This window comes from Peromyscus californicus, unplaced genomic scaffold (assembly GCF_007827085.1).
Source record: "Peromyscus californicus insignis strain IS unplaced genomic scaffold, ASM782708v3 Scaffold_11__1_contigs__length_118956290, whole genome shotgun sequence".
In the NCBI taxonomy this organism is placed as follows: Eukaryota; Metazoa; Chordata; class Mammalia; order Rodentia; family Cricetidae; genus Peromyscus; species Peromyscus californicus.
The window spans coordinates 76,606,669-76,634,227 of NW_026294402.1; the positions used below are offsets into that span (position 1 = coordinate 76,606,669).

The following is a 27,559-nucleotide window of genomic DNA, read 5'->3' on the forward strand; positions in this document are numbered from 1 at the left end:
GGCAGTGGCGCACACCTTTAATCCCAGCGCTTGGGATTCAGAGCCAGGCAGATCTCCGTCAGTTCGAGGCCAGCCTGGTCTACAGAGCAAGATCCAGGACAGGCACCAAACTACACAGAGAAACCCTGTCTTGAAAAACCAAAGCAAACAAACAAACAAACAAACCAAAAAATACATGTCCCTGGCTTTTGCTTATTGAGAATTAATTTGAGGGCTAGAGAGATAAGTCAGAGTTAAGGCCACATGTACTGCTCTTCCAAAGGATCTAAGCCCTGTACCTAGCACCCCAAACACATGGTGTGTGTACTCACCTGGACATACACACATGCTTGTAAATAAGAGGAAAATTAAAGAATTTAGAAGTAACAATTGGCTTTCTTAGTTGATTTCTGTGTTTTTTTTTTTTTTTTTTTTTTTTTTTTTGTAAGCAAAAGATGCTTATTTTCTCATGCAGATGGAGCCTAAATGCTAAGTGGTTGTTTTTGGTTCCTTTGGAGGGCTGTGAGAAGGACTCTGTTCTACACATCTCTCCTAGTCTCTCGTGGTTTTTTGGCAATCTTTAGTGTTCCTTGTGAATAGCATTCTCCCTGCATCTTCATAGTGCATTTTCCCTCCAGTATCCAGACATGTCTGTGTGTGCAAATTTACTGTTTTTTTAAGGGATTATTTAATGTAATAAAATGTGTATATGTCTATGTGTCCATTTATGTCAATGCCCTTGGAGGTAAGAAGGGCATCGCATCCCCTGCAGCTGCAATTACAGGAGGTTGTGAACTGCCCAATATGGGTGATGGGAACTGTAACTCTGGCCTTCTGAAAGAGAAGAAAGTACTCTTAGCCACAGAGTTACAGGAGGTTGTAAACTGCCCAGTGTGGGTGATGGGAACTGTAACTCTAGCCTTCTGAAAGAGAAGAAGGTACTCTTAGCCACAAAGCCATCACACCAACCCCGGTTTCTCTCTCTCTTTTAAAAATAAAATGTTTGATTGGTTTTGAGAATTCCATACATACTCTGTATTTTGATTACATTTACCCATCACTTCATCCCTTAATTCCTACAAGATTCATTCTTCCACTCCTCCCAACCCTCCCAACCACATGTTCGTTCTCTCTCTCTCTCTCTCTCTCTCTCTCTCTCTCTCTCTCTCTCTCTCTCTCTTTTTAAAATAAGATCTCTTAGTGAACCTTGTGACTGGCAATTTGCTATATTGTCTGGCCAGTAAGCCCCAGGTATCCTCCAGTCTCTACTTCCCCAGTGCTAGGAATATAGGCATGTGTCAGGTTCTTAAATTTTAACAACTATTCCAGTAAGAGAATCCTGGATCCTGTATGATGGTTCAGCTGGTTGTTGCATGACTCTGATGACCTTAGTTCAATCTCTAGAACCCATCTAAAGATGGAAGAAGCAAAATGACTCCACAGTGTTGTCCTATGACTTGTGTATGTGCCTGCACTCACACACATACATCACACAAAGACACATAACTAAATTTTCAAAAAGCTTAAAAAATACCATTTTTCATAAGTTTCAAATCGATAGCTCAAACTTTTAAAGTATGATGGAAAAAATTATCTCATGTTGAAGGGAAGTGTAATATGATGACTAAATTTGAAAAGAAACCTACTTATAGGTGTTTATTATTTCTGCTATTTTTTAGTACCATCATGTTATGACTATATTGTAAGAGTTCAGCTTTGGGCACTGTACTCTTTCTGGTGCTGAGCAAAAAACTGAAAGCAGAGAGCAATTCATCTATCCCCGTTATGTATATGTTTTATGTGGTACTCTTAGACGTACATATCCATATTATAATTGAACTATTCACATTTTTGCCCAGGTACCAGGTACTTCATTAAATCTTCTGTATGAATTATATCATTTAATTTTCATCCTAACTCTGTGAGGTAGCTTGCACTATTGGCTTTATTTTTTGGATAATCCAGCAGGGTTGTGAAGATGAAACAAACAAATTGGATAAGAGGTGGAGCCTACACTTTACCCAAGCTTTTGGCCTTCACAGCTAGAACTTTTCACTGCCATTTAGCACTTGTCTGGTGCTTGTGTGATTACAGATTTAGAGTTGGAAAAGACGATGGTCAAACTGTATAGCTTTCATATCAGTGCTGAAATCTGTTCCTCATCTCAGGCTCATGGCTGTTCACCTTCTGCTTTAGTAACTCCAGTAATTGGAATTTCATAACGTCACGAGACTGCACATTCTATTATTGGACAGCTCTTATCAGTAGATCTTATTTGTTTATTGGAAATTTGTCTCCCTGTAATTTCCACATGTTGGTTCTAGATCTGCTTCTGGAAAAACCCTGAATATCTGTCTCTCCATTTTCTCCTGGCAGCTTTCCAAGGCTGTGCTCCTGAGCTTCTGGCAGCTCCATCTGGGTGTAGCATTCTTGGGGGGGGGGTGGTCAAATAAAGTGGTGCTTGAGAAAACACCATGGATCTCAGCCACTGCCTTTCATCTCCTCTCTCCCAGGCCTGCATTTCCATGTTCTTTCAAAGGGGTGGAACTTCTCTCTGCATCTTTGCTAGGAAGTCACCTGCTAGATGGGGTCATTTGTGATTATGCTTTAAGATTTAGACAATCCTTGTTTCTATTCATACTTATCTAAGTGGTTTGTAGCTGTTTATCACAATCTGAAATGTGTCCATTCTGCCTATTTTCTTAGTGATTTTTCCTGTTGGAATGAAAACACTGAGTGATCCTACCTGTTTCCATCACTGCCACAATCTTTGAGGACATAGTATGTGACCAACAGATAACTTGTTAAATAAATCAGTGTTTGCCATCACACTTACATTTCAGGGTGCTGTGCCCACCCAAGAGCTGGGGTAGAGATGCTGCTCACATTCTAAGTTTTGAAATTAATAGTAATAACAGTATTTATAATAATAACAATAAATTTGTGTTTGTTTGTGTGTGCATGATGTAGGTGAGGAAGGAGCATGCTTGTCATGGTGTTCGCATGTGTGTGTGTCTCTCTCTGTAGGCCTGTAAGTCAGAGGACAACTTTGTGTAGTCATTTCTCTTCAGTCACATTTCCATATTTCCAGGGACTGAGCTCAGGTTGCTAGGCTTGCATGACAAGTTTCTTTACCGTCCTAAGCCATCTCTTACCAGGCTTGCTCACTTTCTTTGCAGAAGAAAACATACAATTGGAAACTGGATTAATTTTTCTTTTGATCTTTCAGTTTCATACACTTATTGGTCAGTTAATTTTTTTGTGACCCACGAATGTTGTCTGACAAAATAGTTGCCTGTACCACATTTCCTGGTGTTGAATGTTATAATGCTAAGAGTCTACAATACTAACTATGATGAAAAGGGAGCTTTATCATTGATTTTATCTTTTAATGGCCCAAAGTCATAGTTTAGTGGGTAAATGCATGATGACTTTTAGAGTATCAACAAATCATTAATTTTTTGTAGTCTCTTTGTAGCTCTTCTTCTTGATTTTTAGATTGACAGTGTATCTTACAGTCTTTTTTCTTTTTTTGGCCCTGAAAGTGACCACAGCCTTAGATAATTGGATATTTCTACTTTAATATCTTTTTTGGACCTAGTAACTGAAGACAAATGAACAAGTGAGGGGAGACAGATGTGCTGATATGCAGTCTACAAATAGGGAAGGCTCTAGAGCCATGGTTCTCAACCTTCCTAATGCTGTGGTGACCCCTAACCATAACATTATTTTTGTGGCTACTTCAAAACTATGATTTTGCTACTGTTATGAATCATAATGTAAATATCTTTGTTTTCTGATGATCTTAGGTGATCACTTGTAGTAGTTCAACCTCCAAAGGGGTCGTGACCTATATGTTGAGAACCACTTCTCTAGGGACACTAGAATATCTACTTGTTCCCTAATGGGTAGAGTTCAGGAAACTCTCTTTAAGTCCTGAGCAAACCTTGTTTATTTCTATAGGATGGCTGTAGGATATGGTCACTGGGATGAAGCAGTTTCCCAACAGATTTCTGTTCTGTCATTAGAGTAATGCACAGCAGATAGTTGACTGCCTGGCTTTATGGAAGAAAACAACATAAGTCAGCAGAATGTCTCATTGTAACAGGTGATATGTCTCTTGGCAGAGTGAACAGGGAAGAATGTCTTCATAGTCAAAAGGTGTCTTGGGATCCAGAGGGAAAAGTCAGATACACTTTCCATACCCAGAGCGTTGACTCTAGACCTATGAATTATTGACGAGTACTGTTATTGTTGGTGAGTGTTTGCACATCTACCCAGATCAAATAATGCTGTCAGTTGTCAGTGCTGTGTCAGGCTGTTCTGAGTTTAAATCTGCAGAATCATGATTGGGCAAGGTGCAGGAAAACTCTTGTGGCTGCTTACTTAAAGATATTTTTATGTGTTTGGAAATGTTTTTAATAACAAGGGTGCTTTTAGCAGTATCCTGTGAATCTGTCATCACTAAATACAAAAGCTTTGCAAATATGTCTGGCAAGGCAGATGATGACCAATGAGTACACTGTATCTTTACATACCATTTTTTATCTGAAGGAGAGGGATATATATTTTAGGATAATATGCATTTATCATGGGTGTATGAAAATATCGTAAGGTTTTTGTGAAGTATATTAGAATTAAAATGATTTCACCAGGGGTATAATTTCAATATAAACCTTAATTAGTAACAGCAATCACATTGAAACTTTTTGTTAAGCTAACAGATACCATTGTTTGGAAGTGAACATTAGGGTACAGATGTGAATAATTGTTTTTCACGTAACACAAAGAGCTTTAATTTAGATTGCGCTCACTGATTGGTGTTAAGGAGGTAGGGAGAACGGGTCACTGTAATGGTCAAATGGATAAAGAAAAAAAGAGCAAAAGTAAGGAATTACGTAGTCAAGAAGCTTCTCGGGGTCCATTCTCTTTCCAGATAAAAAGCAGTGTCATGGTGTAGCTCCGACAGTATTGGGAAGAATGCTACCCATGCTGCTGATGCAGTCACTGTGCGGCAGGTGTGGCTGTGCCTTCAAGTTTTCACTCTCATTTATGCATGCATTCTGTGTGTTCATGCACACAACACAGCACAGGTGTGGCGTCAGATGGCAACTCAAGGAAGTTCTCTCCTTCCACCATATGGCCCTTGTGATTTAACTCAGGTCCTTTCGGCTTGGCCCCAAGTGCCTTTACTCCCTGAGCCATCTTGATGGTCCTCATATTAATTTTTTAATCATGAGTTATTGCTGATTTAGACACAATCCTACAAGATTCCTGTTACTATTATATTTTTCATATACTGCCTGAAGTGAGATGCAAAAATTTCTCTGAGACATTCAGCAAGCAAAGGGAAGAGCTGGATTCAGCATGCTGGACATGGTTTGAGTTCTGTGGCTCAGGCCTTCTACTAGATGGTCTAGTTCAGTATGTCTCCTTACTTACACCTATGATTGCTAGTGTAGCCTTTACCCCCAAGGAGGTTCCTTCTACTGGATAGAAACGATTAGGATCTCAGACTGTTCACGAGTACCCTAGCATCACTGGCAGCAGGGAATAACCCTGGGGCTACCCTGCCTGAGAAGACATCCAAGAAGAGGTGCACTTTGCCTATGCTTTTAGCTTCTTACCACAACATATTGTAGGTATATTTAGTGTATATTATTTAGTGTAACATATTTATTTATTTATTTATTTATTTATTTATTTATTTATTTTTTTTTTTGGTTTTTCGAGACAGGGTTTCTCTGTGTAGCTTTGCGCCTTTCCTGGAACTCACTTGGTAGCCCAGGCTGGCCTCGAACTCACAGAGATCCGCCTGCCTCTGCCTCCCGAGTGCTGGGATTAAAGGCGTGCGCCACCACCGCCCGGCTAGTGTAACATATTTAGTGTATAGGTTCTGGTAAGCGTTTTACATCCTTGTGTTTAAAGGGTTTTGAGAACAGTTTAAAAATAATTCAAATGTGTGTGTACTTTTGATGTGGGAATTCACATCAGAAACACTACCTTTCTAAGGTATTGTCAGCATATACATGGAAGAGTGAGTTCAGAGAAGTCTCAGGAAGAACTGAAGGAAATATTCTGCTGAAGAAGACAGAACACTGCTTTAAAAATGGTAACTCTACATTTTTGGTAGCATTTATAGTAAATGCTTCCTTCAGCAATTGGGTTAGATTTGAATATGTGAACTATATGAATTTGTTACTCCGATTCCATCTTTGGGCACCCACTTGAAACACTTCTGAGTTCACTTAAAAATGAATATATATTGTAACATTTTCAGATATACAGAAAGGCAAAAAAGATACAATAATCACAAATCAGTGTGACCACTTCCTTGCTTTAAACCTAGCTCTAGAAACAAGGATAGGAGACATTTTACCCCACTGGTAAATTCCTTCCTCCTCAATCTGTGGTAAAGTCTACCTATTGTGGAGGCTAAGGCAGTTTTTCATTTTTTTTTTTTACTACTTAAGCTTATTTGTATAAATATATCTTATTTGTTTAGCTGTGACTATATTAGTAAATATTTCGGTCATGGATAATTTTTATTTTATATAATGAAGTTATGAATACTTGACCATTTCTCTATCCTATTAAGTGGGTCTTTTCTGTGTTCACATAGTATTTTTCATGAATAGATTTTTGGTTTTTGACATAATTTGCCCACTTTTCTAATATTTTCACTTTTCTATTGATTTACAGGTATTCTTTTGATATGAATATTAATCCCTTATTTAAATATGTGTTGAGAACACATTTACTTAAGCCATGACTTTTCTGTTTTAATGTGACTCAGTGACAGAAATTTGACATTTTAAGGCAGTAAAATGTATCATTTCTTTGCTATAGTTTATGTCCTCTTTTGGTTTTAAAAGACTTCCATAATGAGGTAATAAAACTTATGTTAAATATATTCTACAAAGCATTTCAAATGCTAAAGATGAAGGGTCAAAAATTGGCCTACCCACAGCCAATTAGAATATTGCTTAACAGTACCAGTTTAGTTAATACAAGGCAAAGTTCAATATGGTACTATCAATATTATGTATATAAATTTACTATTCAAACTAGATATTTTATATAGATAAGATTTTAGGGTAAGGAATCTATTGCTGAAATACAGAATTCTGATTAATAATGTAGAAAAGTATTCATGTATATATCCGTATTTCCCTATAGTAAGCTTGTTTCTGAAATCTGTACTTTATCCCACTGGTCTGTTTATTCTGCCCATATTATAATATTGGAGTCAGTAGTGCCTAAATTACAATATATGTTTTTTAAGTTTCTCTTCAAGTAATTTGTTTCCCAATTTTGATGTTTTCATATTCACTTGGCTATTGTAGTTTTTAATTTTAAATTTAAATTTGTTTCAATTTAGCTAATTAATTTTTTTTTTGAGACAAAGTCTTGCTATGTAGCCCTAGCTGTCTGGACCTCACTGTGTAGACCAGCATGGCCTTGAACTCACAGAAATCTGCCTGCCTCTGGCTCCCAAATGCTGGTATTAAAGGCATGCACTACTATGCCTATCTAGTTCATTAATTGTTTTTGAGACAGGGTCTTACTATGGACTGTCCTGGATCTTTCCTGGCTGTACTGAAACTATTAATGTAAAATAGGCTGACTTTGAACCTATAATTATTTTCTTGCCTCTGACTTCCAAGTGATTAGGATTGTGTATATAAATTAATTATAGGGATGCATTTAATATCTTATTAATATGTTTTCGAATCCATGACCAGAAATCTCTCTGTTTATTTAGAACTTTATCTGTCGTATCTATTGTTAAATTTATTCCAAGTTCTGTTTTTTAATTAAAATTTGCATAGATAATGGATTTTCTTTCTTATTCATCTTGTAGCTTTAATATATTCTCTCAAAAATTCTGGATGCCTCAAGATTCATTAATTTTTCCAAGGACAATCACATCAATATTGATAAGGATAATTTTTAAAGATAATTTTATTCTTCTCTGATCAATATGTCTTTATCTCTTGAGATTATGTTATTACTAGCAGAAATACAAAGAGTAGGCTACTGTTACTAGTTTGATCCTTGTTCCTGGTCTTTTTGGATATCTGTTTCCACAAATGGTGTGGCTTTAGAGCTAGGTCTCTTTCCTTCTAAATGATTGTGTGCATGTTTGTACCAAGAGAATGTTTTGATGTATAAATCTCAGAATTATCAAAATGTTTTTGAAGGTATTAAGATAATATTTTGCTTTTAAAATTGTTTTGCTAACACATTGACCCATAGTAGTGATTTTCGAGTGTTACGCTCATCTTGCATTCATGGAGAAACTTTTGTGATAATGGATTTGGTTTTCTAATATTTTGTAAAGGAATTTTGTATCTCAGTTCATGATTTATATTAGGCTGTTTTTATTTACATTTTTATAGCATGGTTAAATGTATATATACACATTTATATATATATATATTACCAATATGTTGTTTTTTATTTATGATTTATTATTATTATTATCATTACTTTTTACATCCTGACCACAGTTTCCCCTCCCTCCTCTCCTTCCAGTCCCTTCTCCCAACTCCCCTCTGCTCTCCTCATATCCACTTTTCCTCTCTTTCTGTTCAGAAGAGGTCAGGCATGGATATCAACTAAACATGGTATATCAAGTTGCAGTAAGACTAGGTACCTCTCCTAATATTAAGGCTGGACAAGGCAACCCAGGAAGAGGAATAGGGTCCCAAAAGCAGGCAAAAGAGTCAGAGACAGCCCCTGCTCCCACTTTTAGGAGAAGACCAAGCTACACAACTGTAGCATATATACAGAGGGCCTGGGTCAGTCCCATGCAGGCTCCCTGGCTCAGTCTTTGTGAACACCTGTGAGCCCAGGTTAGTTGATTCTTGTGATGTCCTTGACCCTCTGGCTCGTACAATCCTTCTTCCCTATATTCTGCAGGATTCCCTGACCTCTGCCTAATTTTTGGCAATGGGTCTCTTCATCTGTTTCTATCAGTTGCTGGATGAAGTCTCTGATGACAGTTGGGCTAGGCACCAATCTAGGAGTATAGCAGAATATCATTAGGCATCATTATATTGAATTTTTAATTAATTAATTTTTTTTTTGCTAGTTGTGTTTGGTTCTATCCCAGATCTCTGGGCTATCCAGTCTTTGACTCCTGGTGCTCCAGGCAATGTCTGGGGTGGGCTTTCTCTCATTACATGAGTCTGAAGTGGGCCAGGCATTGGTTGGTCATTCCCATAATTTCTTTGTCACCTTTCTCCCAGCATATCACCGACTGTAGGTTGAAAGTTATGTGCCTGGGTTGGTGTCCCAATCCCTCCACTGGAAGTCTTGCCTGGTGACAGGAGAGGGCCAGTTCAGTCTAATTATTTCCTATTGTTAGGAGCTTTAGCTGGGGTCATCCTTGTAGATTCTTGTGAGTTTTATTACTGTTCTTGGTTTTTGCTCTTTTGGGGGCCTGCCACCCAGCTCCCAAATAAATACACAGAGACTTATTCTCATTTATGATGGCTCAGCCTTAGCTTGGCCTGTTTCTTGCCAGCTTTCCTTAATGTAAATTATCCCATCTATCTTTTGCCTCTGGGCTTTTACCTTTCTCTATTCCTATATAATTTTTTTTTTTGTTTCTTACTCCATGGCTTGCTGTGTGGCTGGGTGGCTGCCCCTGGATCCTCCTCCTTCTCTGGCTACTTCTTTCTTCCTCCCAGATTTCTCTGCTTTCCAGCCCTGCTTACCCTTTCTCCTGCCTTGCTATTGGCTGTTCAGTTCTTTATTAGACCATCAGGTGTTTTAGATAGGCACAGTAATACAGCTTCACAGAGTTAAATAAATGCAACATAAACAAAAGTAACACACCTTAAAATAATATTCTATAACATATTACACTAGGTTTCTACCTCACCCTAAAATGCCCCCTTTTCCAGTTGTCTCTTCTAGTATTCTCTAGTCCCAACCATCCCTCCTGTTCCCAAGCCCACCTGCCCCCAGTCCACTTGAAACATCTATTCTGTTTCTGCTTTCCAGGGAATTTCAAGTCTCCCCTTGTGCTATCATTGTTACTTCCTCTCTCTGGATCTGTGGATTATAGCATGATTATCCTTTACTTGAAAACTAATATCCACTTATGAGTGAGTATATAGCATATTTGTCTTTCCTCACCCCAGATAACTTTTTTCTCGTTCCATCCATTTGCCTGAAAATTTCATGATATCATTGTTTTTAACAGATGATTAATACTCTATTTGTGTAAATGTACCACATTTTCTTTATCCATTCTTTGGTTGAAGGACATCAAATTTTTTTTTTTTGTAAGTTTCTATCTATTGTGAATAAAGCTTCTGTGAACATAGTTGAGCAAGTGTCCTTGTGGTAGAATGAAGCATCCTTTGGGTAAATACCCAAGAGTGGTATAGCTGGGTCTTGATTGATTCCTAATTGTCTGAGAAACAGATTTTTTTCCCCCATCTTTTTTATTAAAGTTGTTAAGATTTATTCTGTACCTTATAGTTTTGCAAACTTTAGGCTTCAGTATTTATAATTGCTTCTTAATGTTTTGCTAGATTCTGTGGTGGAATCATGAGGGCACGCTGTCTTTGAGTGTGGCAGTGTTTTTGGTAAAAATCCAATGCCCTTAGTAGATGCAGACTGAATTGTTTGTTTATTTTAGTATTTTAGTGAGTCTTAGGATCTTTTTTCTATTTTTGGTATCTATTTATTTGATAGGAAGTTGTCAAATTTATTAGCATAGATTGTACATAACTTCATTGCTTCCTTTTCTGTGTTCAAAGTATGTTTTCCACTTTAAAAATCTATTTGTTAGTATGCCAAGTAGTAAGTTTATTATGACATTTTCATATATGTGTAGCATATATATGACATATATATTATATATACATGTTCTAATTTGCCCTCCCTCCTCTGTCCTTCAGTCCTACTACCTGCTTCTTCTTGCCCTCCCTTTCCCCCCTCTATTCAACCCTTCTTTCTGCTTTTATGTCATAAATATTTTCCTACCTTTTTTCCTCTGCCTCCTCCCCCTTTTCAAGATCTCTTCTCTCTCATGGTTTCTTTTATGCTTCTTTCAGGACCTATGCTCACAGATACTTTATGTCTGTATGTACACACGCACACACACATTCATAAATTTAGGTCTAGAATTGGAAATGAGGAAAAATATGCATTATTTTTCTAAATATGACTTATTTCTGTTGCTTTATATGGAATATCATGGCTTCATTTTCTTTTATAGTTGAAAATAATTCCATTTGTGCCTGTGGTGTGTACATATGTGTATGTATGTGTATGATGCTTTCTTTATCCATTTATATATTAATAGACAGCTAGACAAGTTTCTACTTTCTAGCTGTTGTGAGTGGTATAGCAATTAACATGTATGGATATTTGATGTTTATTGTCTGTGTTTTTTAATATATGATTTAGACTTGTGACACTAGAATTGTAATCTAGTTTGCCTTGAAATAGAAATCCAAACAGGAGAAAGGATTATGAGATTGTCTTAGAAAAATGAAGCACTGAAAGAGGCCTTGAAACACTGTCAGTTGCTGGCAGGAATTTGTAGTTCCCTTCCTGAGATTTCAGAGGAACAGAATATGTTTTCAGAGTTAAAAATGAGTACGAAGGAAAATGTTTCTGTGTAGTTACTTATTTTTTTCCTTGAGTTCATATCCTCACATTGTACAGAAATAAAGTTCAAATTAGTTAGGAAGAGGTTTTTGTTTGTTTGTTTTTTTGTAATGCAGTATTTGCAAATTGGATCTTATTTTGATAGGGTCACATTTACGTATTCTTGGAAACTTACCTCTTCATCTTGCCTCTCATCTTTTATCATTCAAAACTGAATACCTGGCTTATCTGGTCCTTGGAAGCCAGCTGCCTCTGTCTCCTGGGATTGGGGGAAGTGCTTTGCTACTTTTTCTGGCTGTTTTTTAGTCTATGTTTTGCATAGTCTTTTCATTTTTATGAGATCTGGAGTATAGTGTTTAAATAACACAAATTTGTGGAATTTATGGGCTTGAGTCATGTAGTTCTTCAGATATTTTATATACCTTGCAATTAACATGTTTTTTATATATATTTTCAGTATTATACCTATTTCACTTTATGAAATAGTGTAACTGAGAGGCACTGATAATTCTTCTAAACATTTTTTTTTTTAATACGTGTAAGTAGTAACCCTCTGCACCCATTTCTTTTTGGGGATCTATGAATTAGAAGCTGATGGTAACATAGTATATGATTTGTTGTGTAAGCCTGTGTACTTTTTGGTAATTTATAAAATGTCTGTGATACATCATTTCCATGTGTGTTTCTGAAAGAGTTCAAAGAAAATGCATTCTATAGCAAAGGAGGAGTGGGAAGGAGAGGGTGGGGGCATGTAAAACCAAACCAGTGAAACAGTAGGAGGAGGCTTAGAGACTTACAGTCTATGATGAGTTAACTCTTCTTTTTTAACAAGAACAAAATGATAGCTGGCTTGTTTTGATTGGACTGGAACAGAAATAGAAAGAAAGAAAAAAAGAAAAGAAAACCGCATGACAGCGCCATTTTATCTTTACCAGCCTCCCATCCCCCAGACTCTGCTAGGAAGGCTTTTAAAGCTGCCTTAATAATTAAAGTAGACAGAGCTGAAATCTTAGTAACTCCTGATTCTTTTATGTAAAACTTCACATGTTGTTAATCGGCTGAGCACTTCCCAGTAACTGTGCGCTGAAACTATAACAATCATTAGGGAATTTGTCAGCTGGATCCAACCCAAAAATTAAATATTAGATGTTGTCCAAACTTCAGTGAACTAATTATTTTAAAAATCTCATCATAACTTACTGTTTTGGTATTTCCAGTGCTCTGCTGACCCAATACTGATATTTGATGAGTACATATTTCCCTGTCCTTGTTCATAGGTATTTCTTTTGCTATTTTGACTTTTCTGACCACATTCATCTCAGTGGCTTAAGGAATGTTTTACCAATGTCTTTTAGTTTGTTGTTTAATAGGAATAAAGCTCTCTGCTGCTTCATTCTAAACCGGTGGTTCTCAACCTTCCTGATGCTTTATCTTTTAGTACAGTTCCTCATGTTGTGGTGACCCTCAACCAGAAAATTATTTTCTTTGCTACTTCATAACTCTTATTTGCTATTGTTATGAATTGTAATGTAAATATCTGTGTTTTCCTATGGTCAGAGGTGACCCCTATGAAAAAGTTGTTCAACTTCCAAAGGGCTTGCGACCCACGGGATGAGAACTGATGCTCTAAACCCATCTTCCATTTTCTAATCTGAAACTCACCTCTATTTATTTTCCTGCATCTCATAATTAATGAATATTCCATATATGAACATTGTATTATATTATTTAATAAGCAACTATACATATATATATATATATATATGTATAGTATTGTATACATCGGAATAGTTTGACATTTGTACATATTGGGAAATCAGTAAATCAAACTAATTCATATATCCTCACATAATAGAGTTTTGTGCTAAAAAATATTTAAGATCTATCATAGCAACTTTTAAGTTTATATTGTTATTAATGATGATCTCCATCATATTCCCAGAGTCCCTACAATTTATTCACTCCAAGAGAAACCTTGTTTCTTTTTAATTAACATCTCATCACTACCCAGCAATACTCATTCTATTCTCTACTTCTATAGGCTTGACTTTTTAAACTGGTGGTATATTTTATATCTCTCTCTTTTATCTTTCTGTTCTTTCCTTCGTTCCTGATCCAAAATGATACTGCATTTGTCTCTCTGTCCTGGTTTATTTCATTTACATTGTATTTCAGATTCATTCATGCTTTCTCAAATGGTAGAATGTCTTTCTTTTCTGAGACTTAATCTTCTTCCATAATCCATACATAATGTACTTCTTTCTCATTCATTTGATTGGCAAACACCTGCTGTCTATTGACAAGAAGTTTTTTCTTTGCTCTTTTTATCTTCCTTCATTTTCCTCTTTTCTTTCCTTTCCCTTCCCGCATCCCACCCATTCTTCCTTCCTTCCTCCCTCCTCTCCTCCTTCTTTCTCTGTCCCCCCACCTTTTTTTTTTTACAGTACTTGGGATGCAGCTCAAGGTAAGGTGGGCTCTCTAGCACAGAGCTACACCTGCTTAGACTCTTGTCTTTTGGGTAATTCATTCTCCTAGGCATGAAGTAACATCTCATTGTGTATATAACCTGCATTTCTCTGATGACTTACAGTGTAGAGCATTTTATCATGGATGTGTTGGCTATTTGTATGTCTTTTGACAAATGTCTATTTAGGCTCTGTCCACTTTCTTTTGGATTATTTTCTTTCTATTGAAGTGAGTTCTTTTCATATCTGGCATATTTAATGTATTACTAGGTGTATTTTTCCAAATACATATGTTTTATTTTTATTCTGTTGATTGTTGCGTTGGCTTAAAACATTTTTAGCATGATACAATCCCATATGTCTACTTAATTCCTTTTTTTTTGCCTGTGTTCTGCAATCAGACTTGAAAACTCTTAACAGAAATGTAAAAACATCCTTTGCATGTGTTTTCTTCCAGTATATTTGAAATTTCAGCCTTTACATTTAAATATTGAGTACACTTTGAGTTGATTTTGTGTATATAGTGAGATGAGTACTTTATTTTTAAAATAATTTTTTAAATTTAATTTATACTATTGCTATGATTTAATATATATTTAATGTATATTAAAATTTGAAAATTTCATTTAATGTGTTTTGGTCATATACACCTCCCATCCCCCTGTTCCTAGGTCCACCTGCCCCTTCTCTATCCACCAACTTTGTGTCCTCTTTTTAATTTTTTCATAAATTTTAAACCTACCAAGTAAATTTGTGCTGCCCATAAGTATGTGACTCTTGGATGTGTGGCCACCCATTGAGCATTGATTGGCTTGCCGGGTGCCACGCTCTTAAAGCAAACCGACTCTTCCTCTCTTGGCAGCTATCAGTTCCCACAGAAATCTGAGATAGGGTCTTTGTTTTGCCTCCCCTCTCCATGATGGAATTTGGTCCGTTTTGAACTTGCATAGACCTTATGCTGCTGTCATACCTGCTGTGGCTGCTTCTGTGCAAACATCCCGTTTTTATGTCTGGCTAACGCTGTTTCCTTGTGGCCATCCATCATGTCTCACTCTTAAAATCTTTCTGTCCCCTGTCCCACAGTGATCCCTGAGCCTTGCGAGGAGGGGTTGCAATACAGGGGTCCTAGTTAGAATGAACATCCTGTAGTCTCCTATCCTCTGCACTTTGACCAGTGGTGGGTCTCTGTGTTAATTACCAGCTACTGCAAATAGATGCTTCTCTGATGAGGGTTGTGAGTTGCATTAATGTGTAGGTCCCCAATATGTCAAGTCATTAGAAATCAGTTTAAAAATTTGCCCATTTGACCGAATAATAGTAGTAGGTTCTCTTCTAAGGTCTATGACCCATATAACCACAGGTTGTTGGCCTCAGTAATGACGCCAAGTGTGGATTTCTTGTGAAGTTTGCCTTCAGTTGAATTAGAAATGGACAAAAATCCCATGATATTTGTGCTCTGTTGCACTAGTGGGTATGTCTTCCAGGCTGGTTATTATTATATTTCCTAGAGCTCACAGCTGGGGTGAGATTGATGGTTAATTTTCCCCTCTGGTAGTGTGCATATCCTCTTCCAGCACTATATAAGCTATCCCGTAAGGATGACACTTCCAGGTCGACACCAGATTTCTCCATGTACTCAAGTATGTATTATCTTCAGCAATAGTCTTACTGCTAAGTCCTGGAGGGTGACCAAGATCATTGGCAATATCCTGTGATATGTGGGCATCTGTGTGACCTCACTGGCCAACCACTCCAGAGGCGGTAAACTCTTTCTGTCACTGGGCTTTTTATTTGTTAGCCTGTGGTGTCTAATTGGGGAATTGTTGACATGTTAGAGCCTAATCTCCATGAATATATTTTTGTATATATATTTTAGGAAGCTTCTACAGAAGTAGATTCCTATATGCCTTTTTTAAAGACCTTCAGCTCTGTTTGTCCCTCCCCATGTATTCCCCCTCTATTCTGCCCTTGCATTCCCCACCCCCCCAATTTAATCTTTCCTATTTTGCTCTTTTTTAAAAATAGTCCTATAAGTTTTACATTGAAAAGTATAGCAGAGGGAAAGTTTCTATTGGATTAATACAGAGGCAGTTTTGTGTTTTGCATTTTTATTATGAAAATTTGGGAACGTAGGATGATATAAACAAGAAATTATCATTCATTCTCAACTCACTCAATGTGTAAGTCTGTCTTCTTCATTCCCATTTCTTTTATTCTTATCCTTCTTTTGCTCATTTTCTTTTTTTCCTCTTTTAACTCCAAATCTCCATGTATGTTTTCTATCAGAATTTTTTTTTAAATAATGCTATTTTACTAATTTATGTTCTACTTTGTAGTCAATGCCTTGTTGGTCATGTTTTCCCATATTTAAAAAAAATCTAAAAATAATTTTTCTTAATTTTATTATATATAATAATTTAATCATTATATATAATTTAATCATTATTAGCTGTTCAGCTTGATGACAGTTTTTTTTGATAAACAAAGTTTTCTATGAGTCATTTAGAGGAGTAATTTTCATATGTAGCTGTGGATGCTTTGTAAAAGCAAAACCAATTTATATTGCAAGGACAAAGGTCAGAACCCTTTTGTAGATGCTTAAAACATATTAGGAATTGATTCTTGTGAATAATTATTATAAATTCTTACTAGTAGGATGGAGTGAGCTGTGGCTTTTGTTATTAAAGGATTTTCATCAGTGTTCCTGGAAATTAAGCAACTTTAGAATCTTGGATTATACTTAAACTGTTTTGGTAGTTCAGAAGTTTTGATCATCAATATCATATTACAGTTCATTATGGAAACAGAAGAGAGAGGGCTAGTATAGTTACAGAAACCATGTTGACAGGGTAGTATTCATTGCCAGATGGAGAATACAGGGACCATAGGAACCCACTAGATTAGTATTCCACAGCTCAATGGAGGATTTTTTTTTATGGTAAGGACTGCTCCCAAGTGGAAAGAAAAATCCCATATAAACTGATACATATATATATATATATATATATATATATATATATATAATACATAAATATCAAACTTTATATTTCAAACTACCAAGAATTCAAAGACATTAAAGACTTACTTGGGGAACATTAAATGTTCATTTTAATTATTTACTATATTTATTTGGGTATATGTTGAATTTAAAAAGGCTCTCTGAATATAGTTAGGAAGCTAAGGTTCTTTCCAGTTACAACAACAAATTCTCTAATTCTCTAGATATCAATGGGGTATCTAATAATTCAGTTCATTTCTGACCCCTGTAACCCAAAGACAATGTTAGACTGCACAGGTGTTATGGCTCAGTTACAAAGACTCAGGTGCCTGATGCAGGATCTTCAGATTACCTGTGCCCTGACCAACTAAATAAGGGGTTTCATAATCTACTAATCAGAAAGTACATAATGCTGTTTAGAGTGTGCCACAAAGGATTCATGTTGTGGAATATTAATTAAAGATGTGTTACATTTGTTTATGCTGTAGAACATTTGTTTAATGATGCAAAGATATGTTGCATTCTTTTCTGCTGCATTTGTTTAACTCTGTGAAGCTGTGTTGCTGTGCCTGTGTAAAACACCTGATTGGTCTAATAAAGATCTGAGCAGCCAATAGCAGGGCAGGAGAGGAATAGGTGGGGCTGGCAGGTGGAGAGGCTACATAGAAGGAGAAATCTGGGAAGAGAAGATGGAGGAGTGGGAAAAGGAGAAGGAGAGGAGGACATCAGGGGCCAGCCACCCAGCTACACAGCCAGCAACAGAGTAAGAAAGAAGGAAAGGTATATAGAATACAGAAAGATAAAAGACCAGAGGCAAAAGGTAGCTGGGATAATTTAAGCCCAGCTAAGGCTGGCATTCATAAGAAAGAAAAATTCTCTGTGTATTTATTTGGGAGCTGGGTGGCAGGCCCTTCAAAGAACAAAGAGTAAACAAACAGCATCTGATTCATGCCAGGAATGAATGGAAGAGACACTAATGGCCCCTGTGGTGTGGAATGCACAAAGTTGTGATACTCATTTTCTATGCAGTATCCTCCTATCCTCTTGATGTGTTTATTAGCCTGGAATCTCTCTATTCTCTATTGTTTAAATTTCTTTTTTTTTTTAACTGTTTTTTGCTCTAGCTGTCACTAGGTAGGCAAGACCCATTATTATCCCAGTCTTCTGTCTCTGCTCTTCCCCTGATGTTGAGATGGGAGTTGCTAATGACAATTCCAACTGTCTAATTATGGTTGGTGTCTCTGGCACTCGGTTCCCATTTGGAAACATGCTGGGAATTACGTCATTAGAATATAAGTATCTATTACCACTTGGGAGTTTCTAATCCCGAGGATTCAGGAGTTTTGTGTCAAAATCTGGGGACAAAGGCCAAACGTTTATTTTATGCGTTATAGAAGCTTGTACTTCCTTCATAAGATCTTAGGGCAAATAGAATTGTATGGCTACCAGAAAATTAAAAGACACAGCACCCCCATTCTCCCCCCCCACACACACACTCCATGGGAGCCCAGTTTGGTTGTAGTTTGTAGTCTGTATGTGTTCTCAGTTTTGATTTATACCCTACAACTCTGTACCAGGCATCTCTGTTAGCAATTGTTTCTGCTCATTTATGATTCAATTCTAATTAATGTTCAGACCCTGAGTTATTAACAAACCAAAGGACTTAGCAGTTTGATCTTTTTTCTGATTAATGATATCATGGTTTAAAGACAAATCTCATAAAAAGTCTAAAAATCAGAACATGAATTCAATCGAATGACTTAAATCAATTAAGTATTTCTGCAAGATGTTTGGGGAGTTGGCTGTTTTTATGATCTAGGAAACTTTTCACTCTGATATTACCAAACTATTTTTCTAGTTTTTCCTTCTAGGTTAAATTCCCACTCTTCACACTTGCATTTGAGAATTTTTTTTCTAACTGAAACAAACTTAAATATGTCCTAGTGGGTTGTGTGTGTGTGTGTGTGTGTGTGTGTGTGTGTGTTCATGTTCATGTGTTCATGTGTGTATGTGGAGGAGGGGAGTTAATATTGTTAATATACAAGCAAGGTTCCTTCTTCAGGGAAAATCATCCACGTGTCTGTGATCTGCATGCAGGGTGCTTCTCTGAGATTAGTAACAAGTGTGTGAGGCCTTAGCCCTGTGCCTGACACAACAGATGGCCGATGAACCAGCAAGTAGAATGACTGTTGCCAAAGTCAAAATTAGTGGGGTTGTAATTCTAATCAGCATGGCCTTCTCACTAGTATGTAGTCTTTGGTTTCTGTATTCAGCAGTGGTGAAAGATTCCAAAGTGTCACTGTGCTTTCATTTTGGAAATGTATTCTTCAGTAATTTAATATAATGTGATACATGGTCATTGAGAATAACTAGAATGGCAGACAAATGTAATTATAAAAATCAGTAATTCTACAGTTATATATAAGTACTAATTTACAGCTTTTGTGTTCCTGTTTTTTTATGTAACTGGGGCCTTTACTGTATTTAGATTTTCGTATTCTCATTTACTTAAGTCAGTGCATCATTAATACTTTTGCACCAAATAAAGCATTTCCTACTAGTATCTACTTTTGATGACTAAGTAAGAGTCGCATTTCTAACCCTGACTTTATATGCTTAACTATTCGGTTGTCCTCCCCAGGTTTCAGTATGAAAACAGCACTGTGAAAAGCATATTGCACACAGAGTTCTGTGTTCAGCACAATGTTAGTGAATCATTAAAGGCTGGGGAGATTGTTGAGTTATCGAACATGAGGACTCAAGTACAGATCCCTGAGACCCATCTACAGAGCAGGTGTGGTAGTGTGCATCTGTAATCATAATGCTGGGGAGGCAGAGACAGGAGGATCCCAGGGCTTTCATGGCCAGCTTGTTTAACTAATGGGTAAGATCCCTGGGTCAGCGAGAAAGACTGTCTCAGAAAGTAAGTGGGGAATTGATAAAGAAGATACCCAACATTGATTTCTGGATTTCACATGTACATGCACAATTAGAATACTCGTCACAGTGTGCTGTTTTATTTCCCAATGGCAGGATATCAGATAGGTACATGTGACTGTGGGTGAGGGTAAATCTGAGGAGTCTGATTCATTCTCAGATCATTTTAAAGTGCACTGAATCAGTGGTTTATGGGTTATCCAGGACGGATACACAAATGGGTCTTAGGCAGCTATAAGGAAGTTAGGGCATCATAACTGGTTAAAATTCATTAGCAGATATTTGAACAGGAAGAACTTGGGCAGTGCAGTCCTACCGTAGTGGAAGATAGGCCTGAGAAATTGACGTTAATAAAATATAAGGTATAATGTGAAATTGTGTTGTTAATATCAGTGTGGTAACCAGGCACACTGAATTTTCTGAAACATTGCATGGTTATCTCTGAGCTTTGGGGAAATGGTTTCTAGGATCCCCTCAAATATAAAGTGCTGTGGGATGTCTTTCTATATGCTGTGAATATGTGTTGTTCTGATTTGTTAATAAATAAAGCTGCATTGGCCTATGGCAAGGCAGCTTAAAGGCAGGCTGGAAATCCAGGTAGATATATGGGAAGAAGAAAGGCAGAGGAGAGAGATGCCATCACATTGTTCAGGGAGCAGCATGTAATGGCACATAGGTAAAGCCATGGAACACATGGCAACATATAGATTAACAGAAATGGGCAGAGTTTAATTGTGAGAGCTAGTCAGTAATAAGCCTGAGCTAATGGCCTAGCAGTTATAATTAATATAAGCCTCTGTGTGTTTATTTGGGTCTTGAGTGGTTACAAGACTGGGTGGGACACAGGAAAATTTCTGACTACAATAAAGATATTTAAATACACAAGTCCTTCATATAAAATGGTTTACTATTCACATATAATCTATGTATATCATCCTGTGTACTTCAAATCATCATTATAATACCTAAGCATGGGAATACTATGCAGAGTTGTTGCATGACATTGATTAATAACAAGAACAATCTGTACATGTTCAAATATATATATGTAAGTTTTTATTCAAATGCCTGCTATCTGCAGTAGGCTGAATGTATGCAATGAAAGTGGAAACTGCAGGCATGAGAGCTACTGTACTTTTTACTGCACAGTAAACATTTTTATAGTATGTTTTATGGTCAAAGCCTCCGTGGTAATCCAGTAAAATATGGTGGAAGCCACAATGTACTTACCCTTCAGTGGAGATGATGATTAAACTAATGAATTAAACTAAGGGTGATCATGCATCATGTTCTCCCTTTCAGTATATTCATATTGTAAGACTGAGATGTTAATGGTTTGGAAACGTATACTCAGGGCAGCAATTGGAATAGTTGGAAGTGCAGGATCAAACAACTTCAACAATGCAAATATTTGAAACATTTTTTTTATTGCTTATTTGAGATTATAATATAATTACATTGTTTCCCCCTTTCCTTTTCTCCCTCCAAAACTTCCCATATACCCCTCCCTTGCTCTCTTTTAAATTTATGGCCTTCTTGTTCATTAATTGTTGCTGCATGCATATGTGTCTATGTGTGTACATATTGCTAAGTACAACCTGCTCAGCCTATATAATGTTACTCCTGTGGATGTTTCTAGGGCTGACCATTTGGATTGGATAGCCAGTTGTGTTCTTCACTGGGGAAGGGTGTTTCTTCTACTCTCAGTGTTCCTTACTTTCCTGTAGTTGTTTGTGTCTAGTTGAGGACTCTGAGATTGTCTTTCCTAGTTATGTCAGAAGCTACACTTACAATGTCTCACTAATATGACTAGCTAAACATGAATTGAACAAGGACAACAAAAGGCATGCTAAAGTGGATGGGGAAAACTCATGAGCTCTCATACTATTTTTTTTTTTATTTCTGAGAATTTTGTTTCTGTTGCTTAGAACCAATTTATAACTATAAACTTTTAATTAGCACTACTCCGGAAGCTCAATTTTGTTCAAATAAAACACTTTGTGAAAGTTAAAAGGAAATTTTGTAACTTCTTTTCATTATATGGTAGGAACAAAAACCAAGATGGATATTCAGACATGGTATTTGAAAACTTCAAAGCTGGCGCTGGCTTTGGCGATTATCCACTCAAAACCAGCAGACAGAAGCAGCAGAGAATATACAGAGCACCTTGCCACCTTGGTGACCCAGCAGGAGTCCAAATGGAAATCAAAAGTTGAAGCTTTAGAAGCTGAAGTTCTGCTATTACGTCAAAAACTGTTCCTGAGTAGGATTTCTTCAGGATTGCTTAAGAATGGTGAGTATGTGAAATCACTTTTCAGTAATTTATACACCTATTATTACCATAATTTGCTAGAAATTTATTACAAAAACCTGAGAATGTTTATTTCTCCTTTTTGCCCCATACAATTTTTGTTATTTTGTTTGTGCTTTTTTAAAATTTTATAATTTAATTTAATTTTACATATCAGCCACGGATTCCCCTGTCCTCCCTCCTCCCACCCCCCTCCCACAACCAACCCCCCATTCCCATCTCTTCCAGGGCAAGGACTCCCCTGGAGATTCAGCTCAACCTGGTAGATTTAGTCTAGGCCGATCCAGTCCCCTCCTCCCTTTACCCAGGCTGAGCAAAGTATCCCTGCATAGGCCCCAGGCTCCAAATAGCCAGCTCCTGCACTAAGGACAGGTCCTGGTCTCACTGCCTGGGGGCCTCCCAAACAGTTCAAGCTAATCAACTGTCTCACTTGTCCAGAGGGCCTGATCCAGTTGGGGGCTCCTCAGCTATTGGTTCATAGTTCATGTGTGTCCACTAGTTTGGCTGTTTGTCCCTGTGCTTTTTCCAATCATGGTCTCAACAATTCTCACTCATACAATCCCTCCTCTTTTTTTTTTTTTTTTTACTTTGAGTTAATCATTACAAGTTATTGTCACTTATTAATGAATGGAACCACATTAGACTAGGAGATTAAGTTAACAGAATTAAAGTACTCCAGATGTGGAAATAGTTCTTTATTATTGTTGTTATTGTGGTAATGAATATAATGAGGATTGAACCTAAGGCCTTGCATATCTTAGAGCCAAGCATTCTACCACTCAGTAACAAGCATGTTTGGGGTTGACTGAAGAAATTCATTCTAAAATCTCATTCTTAAATTCTGTTGTATTTTTCTTTTATGTAATAGCTATCATTTATAACGTACCAGCTCTGGTGAATAATTAGAGCCCCAAAACATACAAGATGAGGTACTATTTTTCTCTCTTGATCACCTACCATTCTAGTGGGAGAAACAGACCTAAAATTAGCCCAGACAGAGAGAATGACAAAATGCCAAAGAAGCCATTCATCCTGGTTAATTTCTTTGAAGTTACAGAGGTCTGGTCCTCCAGGTCTGTGCACTTGTCAATGAAAATGTTGCCGGAGACCTAGCAAATGGCAGAAGTGAGAGCAAAGTGGGACGAGTAGAGAGTATGCACCCATTCAGAACCCCAGTAGCACTACCTTTTGGAGCAACCAGAACTCCTGTAGCAAGTTGGCCATGACAAGAAGAAAGGAGAGTTGATTTTGGAAAGCTCAGAAAGGCGCTAAATAACGATTAAAGGATGTTTTACTGTATTCTTTATCATTCTGTTCAACATGTAAATGTCTTCATTAGGACTCTTGTGAAAGTTAGAGGGGAATGTATTAGCGGTTATTCTGGGACAGTACAAGCAAACCAGGGTTCCCTTGAGCAAACTGGATTGTGTGTCACCTAAGTCACTTCTTTCAGGAATTGTTTGAAGAAGAATGATAAAGAAAAAAATCTAGTAACTGGAAAAAAATACATAAATCAGATAAAACACTTCCCCAACTTCTACTTTTGTTTCATTTTAGATTAAAACTTTACATAGTGTCCCATAGTTGATGTCACCTCTACTCATCTCTTCCTCCCCACCTTATCCACCCTCCCATCTTACATCTTTGAAGTTTCTTTTTTGAAGGGTGTGTCTCTGCTATCTTTTCTGATATTCTGTGTCTGTGCTTTTCGCTCAGTTTTTCTAAATGTCACCTCCTCAGTGAGGTCTTTGCCGACCACTCTGCTTATATTTCATCTTCCATGAGTCATTCTGTGGAAGGTTTGCTGCTGGGTTGTCACCTTTTCTCCAGATCTAGTGTCTGAATTCATTGAAGAGGAGGCTAAAGATATTTTTCCCAGCCTAAGTCTTAACACATTACAGGGTGCTCAATACATATTTGGTGAGTGGATGTGAAACATAGCAGTCCTTGGAGACAAGGATTTTAATTTTTAAAACTTTCACAAAAGCCCATGATTTGAATTCATGTTAAAATATAATCCTTAGTGTGAACTATTGAGAGGTGTGGCCAGTTGGGACCTATAGAAGATGTCTAGACTAGTATATTAATGGATCATTATCAGAGTGTGTCTATTATTACTGATCAGTTAGACTCTGTGTACTGAACTCCTCTTGCCCTATGATTCTCAACTCTGCCGTAGAACTCTGGACTATGCAGAGTCCCCAGCATCAAGAAAGTTATTATCGGATGTGGCCACTTATCCAGGACCTCTTAAAGTATCAGCTGAATACACATGTATTCTTGGTGTGTTATAAGTCTGTGGTTTCTTAGTTAAATAACAGAAAACCAGACTAAGATATCTTGTTGAGGAGTGATGAGTTGAACTAGGTTCATGGGAATCACAACTTACAGAACAGTTGTCTTGGGATGGTTTCAAAAGTGGATGCTTCTGATGTTTGTTGGGAATGTGTTCAGAGATCATATAAGTGTGATTTTGAGAATATTGAAACTTCCATCCCAGTTTATTAAATGGATTTTGATACTTTCTATGTGAACATAGAAAATTTATAGGATAAAATGTTGAGTGCAGGCTTGTCTGAATAAAGGCTACTCCCGGCAAATGTAGGCCTTACCTAGAATGGAGGTAGATATATGATCAGAAAACTCAGAGCAGGAAAGCAGGCAGGAATTATAAACAGATATTTATAATTTTTCATACCATTTAAGTAATTATAATTATAATTTAAGACTTACAGGGATAACTGAACTGTAGATGAATTTCTAAATGGTCCTAGTAAATAAAAAATTTGGAGCCAGATATGGGGAAATATCTGAGAGATCAGGGAAATAGGGAAAGCCACAGCTAACCTTACCTCACCAACTCCGCAGCTTCCATAGAACAAAATGCTTCTTCCTGTCTACCCACGCCTGTATGCCTTGCTCTTCTGCCATCTGATTTGCTCTCTCTGTTCAGTTACATCACTTCATCTTCCTGCCTAGCTCTGTCACTTCCTGTCTGTCTGTACAGGCTTCCAGACCTCCATGGTTAACTAGTGTTGGAATTTAAGGCTTGTGCCATCACACCTGGCTCTGTTCCCAGTGTGGCTTTGAACTTACAGAGATCCAGACAGATCCCTGCCTCCCAAGTGATAGGATTAAAGGCATGCGCTACCATTGCCTGACTTCTGTGTTTAATTATAATGGTTGACTTTTTCCTCTGATCTCCCAGCAAGCTTTATTTATTAAAGCACAAATAAAATATCACAACACTGAATTGTGAGGGTAGGTGAGGGATGTTTGATTCTAACATTTCAAAGATTTGCAGAGGTAAGGAGGCATCTTTGTATTTGTGTGTGCCAGTGTATTGAACACATGCATGCAGTGGGTAATGGGGAGACGCTAATTTGGAAGAACTGTGTCAATAGCATGATGACTTAGTATGTGGAAAACATGATGACTTAGAATCTAAATATTACTAAAATCTCATGCATAAGCCAAAAAATAGCACTACCTAATTAATAGCCATATTTTGTCTCTATAGAGTCCTTTTTTGGCAATGAGCTATTTGAATATACCCAGTGAACAAATAGCAAACAATTGCTCTTTTTCTTCCATGAAGTTGTAGAATTCATATAATGGTAAAATGTAAAATATTGCAATCTTGAACTTTGCCAGCATAAGTTTCTATGCTATCAACAATATTCTTTGCCATCCCAAAACCTATTTGTAACAGTGACATAGTGCGCATGCTGTTTGTGAGTATGTATGAACAGTAAGGGGCTGGGTGATACCTTGTGTTATATTTTTCACTTAATAGTGCCTGTGAGAGAAATTTTCAAAAATCATATAATTAAAGTAAGTTTTCCTCACAGCAGAAGTTGCATGTCTAGTGTTTCAGTACAGACGCTTGGAAGTAGCCCATCTTTCCATCTTACAGATTAGGAACAACTGAGTATGTGCAGCAATTGAGTAACCGTTAAAGAGGGGATGAAAAATGAAGCAAATGGTGGCATTAGAATGACAGGCAAGTAAACGAAGAACTTAGTGGTTGTTTAAAGATTGATAATTCAAAAGGATGTCAGTATTCGCTCAACAAAAGCTACTTCCAAGAATCAAAACATAGAAAAAAACCACATATTTATATTATTACATATTTCTTTCTAGAGTTTTCAGTGGTTTTTTTTTTTTGGGTCGGGGAGGGCTGAGATTAAAGGCATGCCACCACCGCCCGGCTTCAATGTTGCTTTCTATTTGTAACTGTTCATAGGTGTTCGGAGGCTCTCAATAGATGCTGAATCAAACCCGTCTTGAAAGATGGAGAGTCTGGGGACCATAATTTTACAGAATCAACTGTCCATTGAACTAATGGAACAGTCTAGAATTAAATAAAGCAGAGCTGGAATGGTTTATATACCATCTGAGAAACCCAGATGTTTTTGAATTCTGATTTATTTTCTTAACTTCCTTCCTGAGGATTATATTCCTTAAGGAACTTTACTACAGAAGGGATGAGGTTTTGAAATGTTCAGTTGTAGTCAAGAAGGAAGTGCAGAAAGAAAGGAGCAAGTGAGGAAAGCAGACAAAAGGGGAGACTCCTGGACACCTTGTGACATCTGCCTCGGCCTTTTTGGTGATTTGTGTCAGACACAATTCTCTACTAAGTAAGCAGCTCCTTTCTGTTATAAAGTTCTTCATTTAATTTGGAAAACATGCTTGTGGCCAGTGGGTTGACCCATAAAAGGCTTAGGACTGCCTGTGACAGTTTTGATCTAAGTTTTGTGGGGCCCAATTTTGGCCAGTGCAAGTCAGAAAGCAATTGAGAGGATCTACCTCTTTGGATGAAGGGGTAGAGGCCCGTGAAAGACAGAAAAATCTTTCCCCACAACCTCTTGGTTTTTGTATGCATTCTGCCAAGTGGAGAGATGATTTAGGACTGTGGTAGCCATTAGCTGACATGGTCAGGATGGAAACCTATGAGGGCAAGATGAACCTGCACCCCAGTGACGTTGCTCTGTAGATGAAGTAGTTCTTACTAGTGAACTTTTAAAAAATAGAGGATGGTAAAATCATTGTTAACAGGTATTTTGTTCTTCATTTCTGAGGAATAATTGGAGGTCATGAGTGAGTGGAATTAATAATGAGCATGGTGCCTATTATATAGGGAAGAAAATGAAAGAAAAATAATGTTCTTCAATCTGGAACAGCTTTGTTGAAGATGGCCATGTGAAATTTGCCATACTTAATCTAGGGTTGAAT

General features: G+C 37.2%; 1 protein-coding gene across 6 annotated transcripts in view; it reads left to right on the plus strand.

Moving 5' to 3' along the window:
- Positions 1 to 27,559, plus strand: part of Mei4 (meiotic double-stranded break formation protein 4) — a 607,360-nt gene that overhangs the window by 223,137 nt on the left and 356,664 nt on the right. For all 6 annotated transcript variants that reach the window (XM_052715252.1, XM_052715216.1, XM_052715224.1 and 3 more), the window contains one exon: positions 22,061 to 22,306. In XM_052715252.1, the coding sequence (XP_052571212.1) occupies positions 22,075 to 22,306 (232 nt within the window). In that variant the 5' untranslated portion in view covers positions 22,061 to 22,074. The remainder of the gene's footprint in view (positions 1 to 22,060; positions 22,307 to 27,559) is intronic.